The sequence below is a fragment of the Dipodomys merriami genome, unplaced genomic scaffold (assembly GCF_024711535.1).
Source record: "Dipodomys merriami isolate MVZ:Mamm:240054 unplaced genomic scaffold, mDipMer1.0.p SCAF_21, whole genome shotgun sequence".
Classification (NCBI taxonomy): domain Eukaryota; kingdom Metazoa; phylum Chordata; class Mammalia; order Rodentia; family Heteromyidae; genus Dipodomys; species Dipodomys merriami.
The window spans coordinates 4,566,861-4,584,615 of record NW_027203493.1 but is presented as its reverse complement, the minus strand read 5'-3'; the positions used below and the strand labels follow the sequence as shown (position 1 = coordinate 4,584,615).

Sequence of the window (17,755 nt, the reverse complement as noted above, 5' to 3'; positions counted from 1 at the left end):
AATCAGAAACCAAGTGCTGTCTGTGAACTGTTTTGCTCAAGCTATCACTCTACCAGTCGTGCCACAGCTCCTCTTCCAGTTTTTTGGTGGCTAACTAGAGACAAGAGCCCCACACACTTTCATACCCAGTCTGTTTTCTTCGAACCCTGATCCTCAGATCTCAGCCTCTCAAATAGCTAGGATGACAGGCATGAGCCACCAATGCCTGGCTACAATCCCCCTGTTAAAGGAATTCTTTTTAAACCAATCTTCACTGGTTAAAAAACAAAATAAAACAAGACAAAAAAAGTGTCAATGACTCCTCTTCTCCCAGTTGACTCTGATTTCTCTTACCTCACCAAATTATTGCATGATAGATTTGCTATATTAAAGTTAAAACTGAGATGCATGAGTAAGGTGAATAATATTCAAAATAATGTCTAGATATACAAGTCGTTATGTTGAAAATGAACTTTACAACTTTGATGGGGGGAGGAGGACAGGGAGGGGAGGCGGAGGGAGTATGGGAAGGGGAAACAAAGGAGGAGGCTACAATGCTTGATAAGAAATGTACTCATTGGGCTGGGAAGGTGGCTCAGTGGTAGAGCGCTTGCCTTGCATGCTCAAGGCCCTGGGTTCGATTCCTCAGCACCACATAAGCAAAAAGAAAAAAGCCGGAAGTGGCGCTGTGGCTCAAGTGGTAGAGCACTAGCCTTGAGCTGAAGAGCTGAGGGACAGTGCCCAGGCCCAGAGTTCAGGCCCCACGACCGGACCCAAAAAAAAAAAAAAAAAAAAAAAAAAAAAAAAAAAAAAAAGAAATGTACTCATTATCTTGCCCATGTAATTGTAACTCCTCTGTACAGTATTTTCACAATAAAAAATTTCATGTAAAAAATATTAATTTCATACCATAATACTTACTGAAATGTATCCAAACACTTATTAAGAATAGAATATGTGATATAGAACAACACCATACTGATTATCTGATTGTAGTCTTGGGGTGGAGACACAGCAAGGTTAGAGTAAATACATAGCATGCTATTGATTCATAGCATTTTATCTGTCCCACTTCAGATATTCTTGTCGGTTCTTCCGTTTAGCAGTGACAAAGGAGTCACATGTAGAAGAATGCACATGTGCACAAGTCAACAAAGCTACTTTTAGGTAAGTTAGTATCATACTTGCAAATACAAATAAGCATAAATAAATGCATGCATACTCTCTGAAAATTACTTACAGATTCTATGCACACTGAATAATTGAATTATTCTTTATCTTTGCCAACAACACTACAATGACATGTTGGTTTTACATAAGAAATTTAAAATACTTAGGTAATTTATTTGTTGAGAACAAATGTATAAACCAATCAAAATGGTCCATGCCTGTAATCCTAGCTACTGAAGAACCTGATATTTGAGTAGTAGGGTTTGAAGCCAACCCCAAAAGGAAAGTCAGTGAAATTTATTTACATTTAATCACCAAAAACCCAGACATGGAGCTATGGCTCAAGTGATAGAGCACTATCTTGAGCCAAAAAGCTTAGGGATAGCACCCAGGACCTGAGCTCAAGTCCCAGAACCAGTACATGCACATATAAAAAGTAAATAAGTAGTCTCTAAATTTCATGTATAACACCAAATATATCTGCATACATATGCCTCCAGTTTGTTTCTTCATATAAACATAAATTTCTCTGAAATTAATTATAGATTTTTAGCTTATATATCTGTAGATTTTTATTCATACACGTACAAATAAAATGTTATCAAATTTAGGCATATTACCAACTTTAGGAATTTTTTCTTAAAACTTTTTCTTAAAAATTTCTCTTAGTATATTGTTGGATTTGAGGACTTATTATACCATTGTATTAAATATATTTGTTGCATACCACAATGTTGTTGGAGGTTTATGAATGACAAATAGATAACCTCCATAACATGATTATAATGATGGTTATCAAGTGATGTAATAGTAAGGTAATAAAAGTTTAAACATTTTTGTTTTGCACATCTATGTATGTGCATATATACATATATTTGCCTAGCTATCTAGTTGGGTGTCTCAAGTCTGGAACTATTATTTCTTTTTCCTGGAAGTCTTTTGGACTGGATACTGGATGTAAGAGGGTACTGGGTATTTTCACAGGTCTGTGGTCCATTCAGTTGTCAGTGAAAAACAAAAAAAAAGTCAATTTGCTTTTGATAATATGAGTAAAATTACCTTAGTTTAGAATCAATATATTAATATCTCTATTCATACAGAGGCAGATACCCAGTTATGGTAAAAAAAAAAAAGTGCATTTGTTTTCACATAGTCTGTATTGATAACTTTGGATGTATCTCATTGAAACTAGAATTCCATAAGAAATTTCTGCAGGTGAAAATATCTGAAACCAATTAGCTGTGATAATGCCTTTATCCTATATAGGTTTTCTGAAAACACAGGATGGAGACACACAACCTCACCGTGGTGAGAGAATTCATCCTGATGGGCATCACGGATCGTCCTGAGCTGCAGGCGCCATTGTTTGTGCTGTTCCTTGCCATCTATATGGTCTCCGTGGTGGGCAACTTGGGAATTATCACCCTTACCAAGGTGGACTCCAGGCTACAGACTCCAATGTACTTTTTCCTCAGGCACCTGGCTCTCACAGATCTTGGTTATTCTACCGCTGTAGGACCCAAAATGTTGGTCAATTTTGTTGCAGAGCGAAATACAATCTCCTACTATCTTTGTGCTACTCAGCTAGCATTCTTTCTGGTGTTCATTGGTAGCGAACTTTTCATCTTGTCGGCCATGTCCTATGACCGCTACGTGGCCATCTGTAACCCGCTGCTCTACACCGTTGTCATGTCACAAAGGGTGTGTTGGGTCCTGGTGGCCATCCCCTATCTCTATTGCACATTTGTGTCTCTTCTAGTCACCATAAAGATTTTCACTCTGTCCTTCTGTGGCTATAATGTTATTAATCATTTCTTCTGCGACTGTATTCCCTTGATATCTTTGCTGTGCTCAAATACGAAGGGAATCGAATTTATAATCATGATCTTCGCAGCATTCGATTTGCTTATCTCCCTTCTGATCGTCCTTGTGTCCTACCTGCTCATTCTCATAGCCATTCTGAAGATGAAATCTGCTGAGGGCAGGCGCAAGGCTTTCTCCACATGCGGATCCCATCTGACTGTGGTCATTGTCTTCTATGGAACTTTGATATTTATGTATGTGCAACCTGAGTCTAGTCACTCGATTGATACTGATAAAGTATCTTCTATATTTTATACCTTGGTCATTCCAATGTTGAATCCCTTGATATACAGCTTGAGAAACAAAGATGTAAAATGTGCCCTACAAAGGACAAGGGAAAATATACGTAAATTTTTTTCTTAAAGGATACACCTGAATGCACCATACACAAGGTAAAGAAGACAGAATATAAAATCTAAAAGAGAGAGAGAAAGAGAGAAATCTTTTGTTCCCTTAAGACCATGTAAGATGATGCTAAGGGAAATGAACTCCAAGACATGGAAACAAGAGGTTTTACTTCACTGTTCTTACTTTTAATGTACTATATGATTTATTTTTTCTTTTGTGATTTTCCCTTACTCCTCCTGTCACTGTATTTGATTTTGGTACCATGGGAGATATATATATATATATATATATATATATATATATATATATATATATATACATATAAATATGTATATATATGTATGCATATATATCCTATATTATATATGTGTGTGTGTGTGTTTAAATTAGGGAAGGAAAGGGGAACAACAAAATGGTGAGCCAAAAGACAAAGAAGAAACCCATGCAACAATGACACAAGACAATATGTTAGAAATGCACTGTACAGTTGGGGGGGAGGCTGGGGGGAAGGAAAGTGGGAGAAAAATGAGGGATGGGTAACAATGTTGGGCAAGAAATGTACTCACTCCCTTATGTATGTTACTGTAACTCCTCTGTACATCACCTTGACAATAAAATTAAATTTAAAATATAAGTCCAACAACTTAGGTTGGTTTATTAGAATGTAGAGTAGCACACACAAATAAACTCAACATATATTTAAAGATTCTCTTTCATTTTCTAGGTGAATTTCAAAATGCCATAAATACCTATGCAAACTAAGTAGAAAAGTATTTTGCCTTCCTTAGGAAGAAATGATATTAGTACAATATTTGAGTGAGTTATTTATGAAAAAAGAAAGGGTCTAGATGTAAAGGTCAGTAGATACAGGAAAATGGTATGCTGTGTGGCTCTGAAGAATAGTTGATATAAAAAAGGAGTAAATATTATTGTAATATTTTCAGATATTGTAAAAATATTTCCAGTCCCCAGGTATAATGAATACCTATCTGAGGATCCAAGCATTTCTATAAGCTGTTAAAAAAAATCATGGGCTGGGAATGTGTCTTAGTGGTAGAGTGCTTGCCTAGCATGTGTGAAACCCCGGGTTCAATTCCTCAGTACCAAATGAACAGAAAAATCTGGAAGTGGTGCTGTAGCTCAAGTGATAGAGCACTTGCCTTGAGCACAGTTTATAGTGCAGTTTATAGCTTTTGTTTCGTATCCACTCTGCATAGAACTGATCCTCTAACTTGGAGAAAATAACCATATGTAATCTCATTAATTTAACTGTGCTTTGTTTCTGAAAAGACTTTGAATTGATTGGGTCAAGAGTGAACCTCAGCAATAAGTAGCATATATAACACAGTCTTTGGTCTCTGCCCCAGGGTGGGTTTAGAATGCAGCATGCATTGCTGATTTCAAAAGGCATGATGCTAACGCGGCTCCATCATGAAAATAGTCATTACATTTAATAAAAGTCACTCAAAACAAGGAATATAACCTAGAATCTCCCAATTTGACATATGTACACTCAACATTATCACTGTGGTCTCTTACCCTTCTGAATGGAATCAGATTAACTTGAGTGGATGGATGAAGTTGGGAAGAGGAGGGAAAATGCTGGAAAAAGGAGCCATAGGTCAAGATTCGTGCATTGTACACCAAAGTGGACAGTAAACTTAAGTCCCCTTGGGCAGCTATTTAAAATATATATATATATATATATATATATATATATATATATATATTTAACATTTTCTCAGCTTCACAGCACACTTCTTAGCAGACACCTCAGTAGTCAAGAGTATTAATAACTTTTTTTTACAGTCTTATTTAAAACAACTCTAACAACAACAGATGCTGGAGGGGATGTGGACAGAAAGGAACCTTACTTCATTGTTGGTGGGAATGTAAACTTGTTCAACCACTTTGGAAAGCAGTATGGAGGTTCCTCAAAAGACTTCACATAGATCTCCCCTATGACCCAGCAATCCCACTTTTGGGCATTTACCCAAATGTTTACAAACAAGACCACACTAAAGCTACCAGCACAACTATGTTTATTGCAGCATTATTTACCATAGCTAAGATATGGAACCAACCCAGATGCCCCTCAGTAGATGAATGGATCAAGAAAATGTGGTATATATACACAATGGAATTCTATGCCTCCATCAGAAAGAATGACATTGCCCCATTTGTTAGAAAATGGAAAAACTTGGAAAAAATTATATTAAGTGAAGTAAGCCAGGCCCAAAGAAAAATAGGTCCCATGGTTTCCCTTATTTGTAATATCTAGTAGATGTATGAGTCAAGCGGAAAAGGTCAGATAATGTGATGTCAGGAAAATAAACCCTTAGATGTGTATTTTAATGTTTTTTTCTTTCATGCATGTGTTTCTAAAGCATTTATAAGATTATCTCTTTGTTGCTTTGTATATCCCTCCCCCACAGTATAACCCCTGCTTTCACTATATTTGATGTCAGTATAACTTGTGGAGGAGATGGGGAAAAACCAGTTGTTTAAGGATACAGGTGGACCTGTTGCAACAATGAGAAGTACAAGTTGTCATGTCCAAAACTAGCTTTACAACGTCGTTGCGGAGGGGGGGGGGGGGGAAGGAGGGGAAGGAGAAGGATTGGGATTGGGGGGGAGGGGGGAGGCTGGGAAGGGATGTGAAGGGTAAACAAAGGAGGAGGCTGCACTGCTTGGTAAGAAATGTACGCATTATCCTGCCCACGTAATTGTAACTCCTCTGTACAGTATGTTCACAAATAAAATTAAATTAAATTAAAAAAAAAACAACTCCAAAACCTTACCAATGAAAATTACTGCACCAGCAAACCTCTCCTTTAGAATAGAGTGATTTTTCAGGCAAGCAAGATCAGAGATGACTTCCCTGAATTTCTTTGTATTAACTGATTGTTTTAGTTAGAATTTCCAGAAACATTTGAAAAATATAGGCAGAAGGCAGCATCAGTTTCCTGTACCAGATATTAGTTAAGGAACTGTCAGTGTTTGTCTGTAAACACAATGTTAATTGATGGCTTATTATAAAACCATTTGCTGTACTGTTGTCATGAAATTATATTAAGTCTTTTGTAATATACTTCATAGATCTACTGAGATTATTTTTCCCTTATTTTCTTGATATGGTATATTTATTGATTTGTTTTTATTAAACTATCCTTGCATTCCTGGGACGTGTCCTTTGTTTATAACAAATACTTCATTTAATATACTGTTGTATTAGAGAATTTAATTGAAGATGCTTTCATCTGGATGCATACCTGTTGCATGTATTGATACTGCATTCATTTTGATTTTTGGTTATTTCATTGTGATCAAAATGAGATTTATGCTCCTAATAATGTAATATACCCAGTACAATACTATTAACTAGAGACAAAATATTTAATAGCAGAACTCTCAAAATTTTTTATTTCATATTCTTGCAATTCCATAAATATTTTTAGCAATTCCTTATTGCAGCTACTTCCTAGCTTTTGGAATTCTATTTACAGATTATATACATTTGAATGTTTCTGATACCTCTGGAAGGTAGGTTCCTGCCCTTTTATTTTTGTTTTATGTGATTGGTTTATTTTATTTAATGTGATGACCCCCAGGTTAATTCATTTCATGCAATATTCTAAGATATTGCGTTAAGGTGATCAATTGTGTCTACCATGTTTTATTTATCCATTTATTCATGAATGTATAGCTATTATTAAATCTTGATCATTTCAAATTATACTAAAGATGATCATGCATTCTAGTATCTCTGAAATCCTTTGAATAATAGACCACAGAATTTGGACTGTGTGCTCATACAATCTATTAATGAAGTCACAATTGACTACAAATTATCTCTGACAATTAATGGTCATTCTCCAGGCATTTCATTAAGCATTAATTTTTTTAGAATAACAATAAATTGCTTATCATCTCATTAGGGAGTTTTTCTGGGAAGAAAAAAAAACCATAAATTTCCCTCAACAACCTATGTCAAAAATACATGAGAGAATTGATGTAGAACCATATCATTGCAGGTAATAAAGTTTCATTGGGTGTCTTAGGTTAATAGTATCTTATTCAACAGTCACTTTGGTTCAAGCTTGCCCATCTACTGTAAGTAACGATTTAGGATTCATTTTCTGTGATTTCTATTACTTCATGATTCCTGGATGCAATAGGACCACTCTTCTTTTTAAAAAATCATATTTATCTTTGAATATTTTAAAACAGGTTGAGAAAGTAAGCATCTTAGAAGCCTGTATTGTGATTGCATATTTAGAAAATATTCAGTCATAAGTTTTGAAACATGCATATGTAATTCTCGACCTACGGAGATGAGTCAGAATGATCTATCTCAAGTTCAGCAGCCTGAAGTGAGAGATAGTCCTCTTGCAAATATATGTATTTATGTGTGTGTTTACATACATACATATAAGGATGCAAATGAATGTAATGTCCAACAAAAGCCAAAAGTAGGCAGGGTGCCGTAGCTCATGTCTGTAAACCTAGCTACCCAGGAAGCTGAGATCTGAGGATTGCTGTTCAAAGCCAGCCTGAACATAAAATTCCCTGAGATTCTTATCTCCAATTAAGCACCAGGAAGCTGGAAGTGACTCTGTGGCTCAAGTGGTAGAACACTCACCTTGAGCTGAAGCGCCCAGGCCCTGAGTTCAAGCCCCACAACCAACAACAACAAAAAAGCCACAAGTAAGAAAAGCTGAATCAGAAGGGTAAATATGTATTGTTATGACAGAATCTGAAACTGTTGAGTTTATGTATATATTTAAAATAGGTATGCACTTAATATGTATGCAAAATACAATTTGTTGTTTTGAGCAAAGAATGAAGAATTTCCTCTATATATTGTGGTATAAAAACAGTATTTTAATATTAGGAGAACTTCAAATTTCAGCTATATAATAATAATAAAATGTTCTTTATTTTGCAGAGGAGCTGAGTAAATATATCTCAGAGGATTGTCATAAGACTAAAATTAAAATAGTCCATAAGCACAATGGATTATAAAACTGTGATTTTTTTCATGCCTCTGGATTCCAAAAATGGTTGGATAAAAAAAATTCTCTCTCCTTTCTATGCAAAAAAAAAATTGGTAGGTAATTACCAAGTATACTTTAATCATCTAAAGATTCACAATTATAAATTAAACCAAAGAAGCCACAGGAAGCAAAATAAACATAATTTCTTATTGAATTTATTGAAGACCCTTCTCTAATCTTTGTAATCTTATATGTTTTCTCATGTTTTTAACTTAAGAACATGTATTCAAAGCATAGAGCAGAATACAAAGTAACCACAACAAAACAAGAAGCATGTCACACAGTTGGGAGATACAAGTTACACAGTCTTTCCTGTCCAACTCGGCTTTAAAACACAATCCTGAGATCTCAGCCACCTGAGTAGCTAAAATTATAGGAGCCACTCAAGGGCTCCTCGTATATTTATCAAGGTTCCCACACCTTGAGCATGATTCTTGATCTGGATATCCTCTACAGTATATATTCTACTCAGTGCATGTCTAGTAATAGAAAGGTCTCTAACCATTAGATATCAGTAAAAATTCACCCTTCAACTGTGATGCCAGACTATATGTAGTGAAAAATGTTCTTCATATTTAATTTTGGACATTCTGAGGTTCTTGAATGTTAAGGTTTGGTAATATTTCACTTGCTCTAGCCTTACATACTTAACCTTCTGTGTGAAAAAATGTTTAAATCTATTTGCTTTGCTATTGCGTTTACTCCAAGTAGGTTTCTAATAATCCTGCATGGAGAGAGACAATCTCACAGCGGTGAGTGAATTCATCCTGATGGGCGTCACTGATCGCCATGAGCTGCAGGTTCCATTGTTTGTGCTCTTCCTCATCATCTACCTAAGCTCAACAGTTGGCAACTTAGGCATGATTATTCTCACCAAAGTGGACTCCAAGCTACAGACCCCAATGTACTTTTTTCTCAGACACCTGGCTATTACAGATCTCGGTTACTCTACAGTTGTGGGACCAAAAATGTTGGTAAATTTCCTTGTAGATCAAAACATCATATCCTATAATTTATGTGCCACACAGCTGGCATTCTTTCTGGTGTTCATTGCTTGTGAACTCTTTCTTCTTTCTGCCATGTCTTATGACCGCTATGTAGCCATATGTAACCCATTGCTTTACACATCTATCATGTCACAAAGGATATGTCAAGTGCTTGTGGCGATTCCTTACCTCTATAGTACATTTGTGTCCTTGCTCGTCACCACAAAAATATTTACCTTGTCCTTCTGTGGCTACAATGTCATCAATCATTTCTTCTGTGACAGTATGCCCTTGCTACCATTAATCTGCTCAAATACCCATGAGATTGAAGTGATCATTTTAATCTTAGCGGCTCTTAACTTACTTTCATCTCTTTCGATAGTTCTTGTGTCCTACCTGCTTATCCTCAGAGCCATTCTCAGAATGAAATCTGCTGAAGGAAGGCTCAAGGCTTTCTCTACCTGTGGATCCCATCTGACAGTTGTCATCGTTTTTTACGGGACATTGATATTTATGTATGTGCAGCCCAAGTCCAGTCATTCCTTTGACACTGATAAATTGGCTTCTGTCTTTTACACCATGGTCATCCCCATGTTGAATCCATTGATCTATAGCTTTAGGAACAAAGATGTAAAATATGCCCTCCAAAGAACATGGAAAAGATTGTGCAAAGTTTTTCTTAAAGCTTACATAAAGTAGGAGTCCAATCAAACCAGAATTACCTCTCATAATTTGTTTTATTCTTCAAAAAATATATATCCAAGATAAGCCTTTATAATCGTAGTCCTAAGAAGAAATGTTCTCAGTATTTCCTTGGGAGCAGAAATGAACTGTAGAAAAATAAAGATTTTTCTCTAGTATGTAATAAAGGTTTGGTGTGCATTAGTAATAAGATCTTACAACATTGAGAATGAGAAAGGAAATAGATATAAAACAGGAGTTAGATGCTGAGGTTGGTGCTATTGCCTATTACAATGAATACTCCAATGTCCATGCATATGTGTGTGTAGGTATTACTCTTTTGAGTAATGATCCTCCTATTTTAGACTTCCCATTTTTCTAGTATTTGCAATAAAATCTTATTGATAGAGGTAGCATTCTAATAAATGTACCACAATGATTTGAGAAAGTCAGTCACTGAAAATCTGCTCAGATGTCCCAGTTTCTCTTGTGGTCCCCTTTGTTTCTCATCTGTACCCTGATTTTTTATAAGAGTTCAAGGTAGTGTGGTAATCTAGTTTGCCGTTTACCAAGCAATAGCTTTAGTGTAACATCTTATTTTTTCTAATTAAATGCATGTGTGTATGCACATAGAAATTAAGGTAAATGTATTGACACCTGAAATGAAAGCTTCCATGAATTTGCTATCTTTACCTAGGGCTTGTTGTCTTCTATTTCTTACTGATTGTCTTGCCTAGTAGCTGGAAACACATCTTTACTTTTCTATTGGATGAATAATTCTTATGTAGAAGTCACAGTCTTACATTTTTTTAATATGGTAGAATGTAGACAAGATGGTGGAATGAGGACAATTTTGGAGGAGAAAATGGACAAGCAGATATTGAGTGTTAAGGCAATAAAGTAATGAGGAGTGTGAAAATGTCATAGTTAATTTCATCTTTTGTGTGATAAATCGACACCAACAAAAATAAAATAAATTATTGTTCAATCAGTCACAGTCTCAGACATATAGGGGGGCGGGAAGAGGAGATGGCAAGGGATGGGAAAGGGAAACAAAGGAGTAGGCAACAATGCTTGATAAGAAATGTATTCATTATCTTGCCCATGTATTTGTAACCCTTCTGTATGGTATTTCCACAATTAAAAAATCACAGTCTCTTGTGCCAGTATCCAAGTTCTTTTGATTACTATGGCTTTGTAGTAGACTTTGAAATTTGGTACTGATATTACTACAACACTGTTCTTTCTGTTAAGGATCATTTTTGCAATAAAGGGTCTGTCATTGTACCATATGAATTTTTGAATTGCTTCCTCTATTTCATTGAAGAATGAGGTTGAAATATTGATAGGTATTGCATTGAATTTGTAGATAGCTTTGGGAAGTATTGCCATTTTCCTGATGTTGATCTTTCCAGTCCAAAATCATGGGAGGTTTTTCCACTCCCTAAGTTCTGCTTTGATTTCCTTTTTCAGGTTTTTAAAGTTTTCATCATAGAGGTCCTTCACTTCTTTAGTTAATTCCTAGGTATTACAAAAGGAGTTGCTTTCCTGATTTCAGCTGTGCTCTTCTCATTGTTGGCATACAGAAAAGCCATTAATTTTTGAGGGTTAATTTTATACCCTGCTACTTTGCCAAAGTTTCAAATCAGCTCGAGTAATTTGGGAGTTGAGTCTTTAAATACAAGATCATGTAATTGGCAAAGAGGGAGAGTTTTACTTCATCTTTCCCTATTTGGATCCCTTTTATGTTTGCATCTTGTCTTATTGCTGTAGTTATGCATTTTAATACTAAATTGAAGAAAAGTGGAGAGAATGAACATCCTTGTCTCCTTCCTGAGTTTAGAAGAGATGGCTTTAGTATTTTGCCATTAAGTATAATGCTGGGTGTAGGTTTGTCATATGCAAACTTTATAGTATTGAAAAAAGTTCCAGGGATTCCTGGTTTTTCCAGAGCCTTCATCATAAAGGGGTGTTGGATCTTGTCAAATGCTTTCTCTGCATCTATTGAGAAAACCATGTGGCTCTTAACCTTGCTCTTGTTGATGTGATAAATTTTAGGACCAATGGAATAGAACTGAAAACCCAGAAATGAACCCCATATCTATAATCACCTAATCTTCGATAAGAGAGTTTAAAAATAGAATAGAAGAAAGACAGCCTCTTCAGTAAATGGTGCTGGGAAAATTTGTTAATCACCTGTAGAAAACTAAAGCTAGATCCTTATATATCACCCTGCACCAGAGTCAAACCCAAATGTATCAAAGACCTCAGAGTCAAAGCAGACACTCTGAAAACATTATGGGATGGAATAGAAGAAACCCTAGGTCTCCGTGGCACAGGCCAAAATTTTCCTAATAGAGACCCAGAAATACAACCAATCAAAGAAAGATTGGCAAATGGGATTGCATGAAATTGCAGAGTTTCTGCAAGGCAAAGGACACAGCTAGCAAGATCAATAGAAACCCCACAGTCTGGGAGAAGATCTTCACTAGCCATACGATGGACAAGGGTCTAATATCTAAAATATAACTGGAACGCAAAAAAATATATCTCCCAACAACAAATCCTCAAAGAAACAACTGCCCAATAAATAAGTGGGCTAAAGACTTACAGAGAAACTTCTCTGAAGAGGAAATAAGAATGGCCAATAGACACATGAAGAAAGGCTCAACTTCTCTAGCCATAAAAGAAATGCAAATCAAAACAATATTGAGATATCACCTCATCCCTGTTAGAATGGCTATAATCAAGAACTCTAATAGCAGAGGCTGGAGGGGATATGGACAGAAGGGAACCTTACTGCATTGTTGGTGGGAGTGTAAACTTGTTCAACCTCTTTGGAAATTAGTATGGAGGTTCCTCAAAAGACTCCACATAGAGCTCCCCTATGACCCAGCAATTCTACTTTGGGGCATTAACCTAAATGATCACAAACAAGACCACACTAAAGCTACCAGAACGTCTATGTTTATTGCAGCATTATTTACCATAGCTAAGATATGGAACCAACCCAGATGCCCCTCAATAGATGAATGGATCAAGAAAATGTGATACACACACACACACACACACACACACACACACACACACACAAACACACACAATGGAATTATATGCTTCCATCAGAAAGAATGACATTGCCCCATTTGTGAGAAAATAGAAGGACTTGGAAAAAAATTATATTAAGTGAAGTAAGCCAGGTCCAAAGAAACATAGGTCCCATGGTTTCTCTTATTTGCAATAACTAGTATAGGTCTGGGACAAACAGAAAAGGGCAAAAGCTATGTATATATGACCAGATAAGACTATGTTAAGCAAAATGAACCCCAAGATAGGAACACAAGTGGTTTTTTCTTGCTTGCTATTGTTTCTGATGTATTTATAATATGCCATGTGATTTTTTGTTGCTTTGTATGTTCCTCCCCCACAGTGTAAACCCTGTTTTCACTGTATTTGATGTCAGTCTAATTTGGGGAGGGTAAGGAAAAAAAACAAATGTTTAAATAGGGATACAGGTTGACCCATTAAAAAAGAAACGGTATCTTTTGTTTCTCTTTGGTTTCTCTTCTTCCTTCTGGCTGAATTTCCTCACATTTGTTCCTTATGACAACATAGTCATTTTGATTAGGATATGTTATTTGCATCAACTGAATAATCCAACTTGTAGGAAATAGAGGTAGTAGGTAATGATTTGAACTATGAAATATTTCTAGGTCATGTAGTATGACATGCATGTTTTTTTTTAACAATTATGTCTTCTTGATACATTCCTAATTCTTTAAGTTACTCAATGCTTATTTGCTTTTATTTCTTAGCATTTATGAAATTCTATGTATGTTGTAAAAAACTTACATATCCCTTTGCAGCCAATAGAGTGAGAATAAAATTTTCATTTGACTGATTGGAAGCAGTTGCCCACATCTTTAATCCTAGCTACTTAAGTAGATGAGATCTGGAGGTTCATTGTTCAAAGAGAGCCTAGGCAGAAGACTACATCTCCAAATAACCAGCCAAAGAGTGGGCTGGAGCCATAGTTCAAGAGGCAATTGAGCAAGCAAGCTGAGTATGCACAAGGCCCTGAGTTCAAATTCTAATACCATATGCATACATACAGACACAAAAAATTTGTGAAGGGCATGATTATTATATTTAATGTGAAATATCCTCTCCTCATATTTCAAATATACAAAATGGTACCATTAAGTATAAGTACAATATCTTGCAACAGAATGATGAAACTCATTTATTTGTGTATAGATTTTGCATCTATTTTTATTAGCAATTTCTCATTCTCAAACCCCAATTTTTATATAAACAACTCCAATATCTGTTTGATTCTAGGACAGTAGTATCATGGTGATAGTATGTGTCCTTATAGGACTAGTCTATTTAAACTAGCCCAACATTTTCCAATACTTGTTAATCACATGCAATTCCATATACTAGGATATCATTTTGAAAACATTAGCTCATTCTGTTTATCCATTCACCATACAAATGGATGTATAAACTTGCTGCTATGGCTTTTCTATTTACTTTCTGATTCCAGTTATTTGAATCTGCTCCTTCATATATTTCCTGTGGAGGTAGTGGAATTTGAACTCAGGGTGTTGTCATTGGTGAGCAATTAATTTCAACATCTCAGCTATTTATAATTCTGCATGGATGACTTAGAAATCTTAATATCCATAATTTAAAATCAAAACCACATATTTTATTTTAAAATAATTCCTATACTAAATTAATAAATTAAGAATTAATATAAATTGTTCTTGAGAATTAGTGCACAACCTCCAAACACTTCATTATGCATTCCATTGCCACTGAGTTAATCACCATATTACTTCCATATCCTCTGGGAATCTCTAATGTTAAAAAATAACATAAATTGTCCCGAAATATCAGATACTTAAGAATCACATTGGAGAATCAAAGAGATGTTTCATTATAGGTAACAAAGATTTTTGTACCTAGAGAATATTTAAAATTTTTGTCAGTTATGGGTTGAGAATATTAATTTTTTAATCTTTTTATATCTAACAAATGGTAAACATGATCAGATATGAAGCATAAATAAAGTATCTTCCTATCTTGAGAGAAATAAGTGAAATGTACATGGTTCACCCTTATTTTCACATGCTTCTAAACATTTAGGTATATAGAAAGTCCATGCATTATTGTGATTTTCTCATTTATTCACTTACACTGTAGATATATGTACAATTGTAATTCCTTCTCATCTCTTGATAAGGAAAAGGGGAAAAGAGAGTTTCCACTTGACCGAAATCTCTGTTCTTTTCAATGTTAATGTTATGATGATGACAAAATGATCATTGTACAGTGGAATCTAATTTCTTCTAGAGTGTACCTTTAAAAAAATAAGTATATGGTAAAGATCAGTTCAAACTACAAATTATTGATAGGAAACACTTTCATCTATTGATCATTGTTTACCTGCATATTTATTAGTAGTAGTTCATGATCATGGGAAAAAGAAAGAAAAAAGCAATTTACAGTGTTCCTGATTATATTTATTCAAGATATATATATATATATATATATACATATATTTGCTTATATATATATATGTATATGTGTATATATATTTGTGTACATATGCTTTAAATATAGTATATATGTCTATATAGGATATATGTATATATACATACATACATATATATACATATGTAGTACTAAGCTGATATGCTTTGCTATGTTTAATATAGAGAAGATATTTGAATTGCCAGGGAAGAATATCAGATTATAACAATGTTACAAAAATATTTTAAGTGAGTTCAATGTAATTTACAATGTTACAAAAATATTTTAAGTGAGTTCAATGTAATTTACATGTATTATCATTGCATATGATATTATAATAGTGAACATATATAATAATGATATTTATGTGTAGGTCATATTTGGTCCCTGTCATGACAATTTTCAGTGTCATGTATAGATAGATAGATAGATAGATAGATAGATAGATAGATAGATAGATAGATAGATAGATAGATAGATAGATAATAGATAGATAGCTAGATAGATGCATTTTTCTTTTCAAAGAATTGATTATCACAGTTTTTCACATCAGTAATGGTATCTAACCTTAAGCTGACATTCACTCGCTTTTGTATAATGTCTGTATAATGCTTATTAATGTCTGCATTACTATACATATTTAGCTTTTATTTGGTTCTACTTGGCTATATTTGTGCCCATTTGCTGTGCCATAGGACATGTGAAAAAGTCCTCGCTGTAAATTCAGCAGAGAACTCTAAAATATGTCCAAGTATCCATGGATTCTCTATTGAAATTTCTTTGTAAATAATGTTTTATATAGCATTTACCATAATAAAACTCACCATGAATTTTCAAACTTTACTCTCTCAAAAACGTAGTGCCCCTTTAATAGAAGAATATTTAATGAGTCATGAATCAAACCAATGACCATCGCTTCTCTTTCTTTTAAATTGTTCCATTTTTGTTAGTCTCCTAGTTTCTCAGTCAAAATAAATTGCACTCGATACATAACATCAAGTATGTATACTAGATGTTACAATGAATATTCCACCTAGAGACAAAGTAATATTTCATGGTAGATTAATGTAATACGGCCTACATTAAAATGTGAATAAAACTATATAACTAGATGATAAGTAGTATAAAATAATAGGCAACTGATTATTTTTAAATTTTTCATTGTAAAATTGGGGATGAAGAAGAAGGAGGTAGACAATATAAACGATATTTTTATTATAGTTAAGTAGTTATACAAAGGAGTTGCTATTCAACAAAACAGTTTATGAATACAATGTGTCTTAATCACTATCTCCCCTTTAAGCATTCTCACCCACCCCTCTTAGCCAACCCTTTCCCTCACTCTTCTTGTTTTAGGTGATGGATTGATCACACATTCTTTTATCGGTTCAGCATTTTGGCTCTGCCCAAGAAGTGAGATCTCTGTGCAAAAGAATGTGCATACACCTTTGTAAAGAAAGCTCTTCAAGGTAGGTTATGGTTACCATGTCAAAAGTAAGGATATCAAGGTGGGAAGAGAATAGAGGATCTGTGCTTTTCCAGAGTACACTGGCTACAGAGCAAGCTCAAAGCCAGCCCAGCCACCTATTCAGACTTTTTCCCCAAATACAAAAGCATGTGATATAACTCAGCAGTGGAGTACCTACCAAACTTTTACACACTGACCTGGATGCAAGCCTTGGATTCAATGCTCTATCTCTAAACCACTGAAGTGTATTTTCTTCTACCTTGTATTTAGATACACTGAAAACATGAAATGATAGAAACATTCCTCACCTTTCCAAACAGTTCTGTAAGGATGTTTATGTTTGGTACCTGGAAATGGACTTTCAGATAAATTATTTGTCAAAACTAATATTTGTGCATCATATCTGCATATGTTAACCCTTTCAGCTATACTGCCTGTCATTATAGAATTTGCAGAGCTACGATTTTTAATAAGGTTTTCAGATGTGATTTTATAAACTTAATAGAAAATCTTATGTGATTGGAATTTTTATTATTATGTGATAATATTTAATAATATTTGTTGAAATCACTTACATAATTAATATTGCAATGAGTTGAAACATAGATCTGGAATCAATCTCCATCCCCAAACCACCTATGTGTATAGCTATTTCCATTTAT

General features: G+C 34.7%; 2 protein-coding genes across 2 annotated transcripts; both read left to right on the top strand.

The window, feature by feature from the left end:
- Positions 1–2,433: 2,433 nt before the first annotated feature.
- LOC138833603 (olfactory receptor 8K3-like) lies at positions 2,434–3,375 on the top strand. Its single transcript, XM_070031885.1, has one exon. It carries the CDS (start codon positions 2,434–2,436, stop codon positions 3,373–3,375), a length of 942 nt encoding a protein of 313 aa, XP_069887986.1.
- A 5,770-nt stretch (positions 3,376–9,145) lies between these two features.
- On the top strand, positions 9,146–10,102 carry LOC138834156 (olfactory receptor 8K3-like). Its single transcript, XM_070032913.1, has one exon. The coding sequence runs from the start codon at positions 9,146–9,148 to the stop codon at positions 10,100–10,102; it is 957 nt and encodes a 318-aa protein (XP_069889014.1).
- Positions 10,103–17,755: the final 7,653 nt, after the last annotated feature.

Excerpts from the sequence above, each read along its gene's own strand:
- LOC138834156 (XM_070032913.1), top strand. The coding sequence starts at position 9,146 with ATGGAGAGAGACAATCTCACAGCGGTGAGTGAATTCATCCTGATGGGC.
- LOC138833603 (XM_070031885.1), top strand. The coding sequence starts at position 2,434 with ATGGAGACACACAACCTCACCGTGGTGAGAGAATTCATCCTGATGGGC.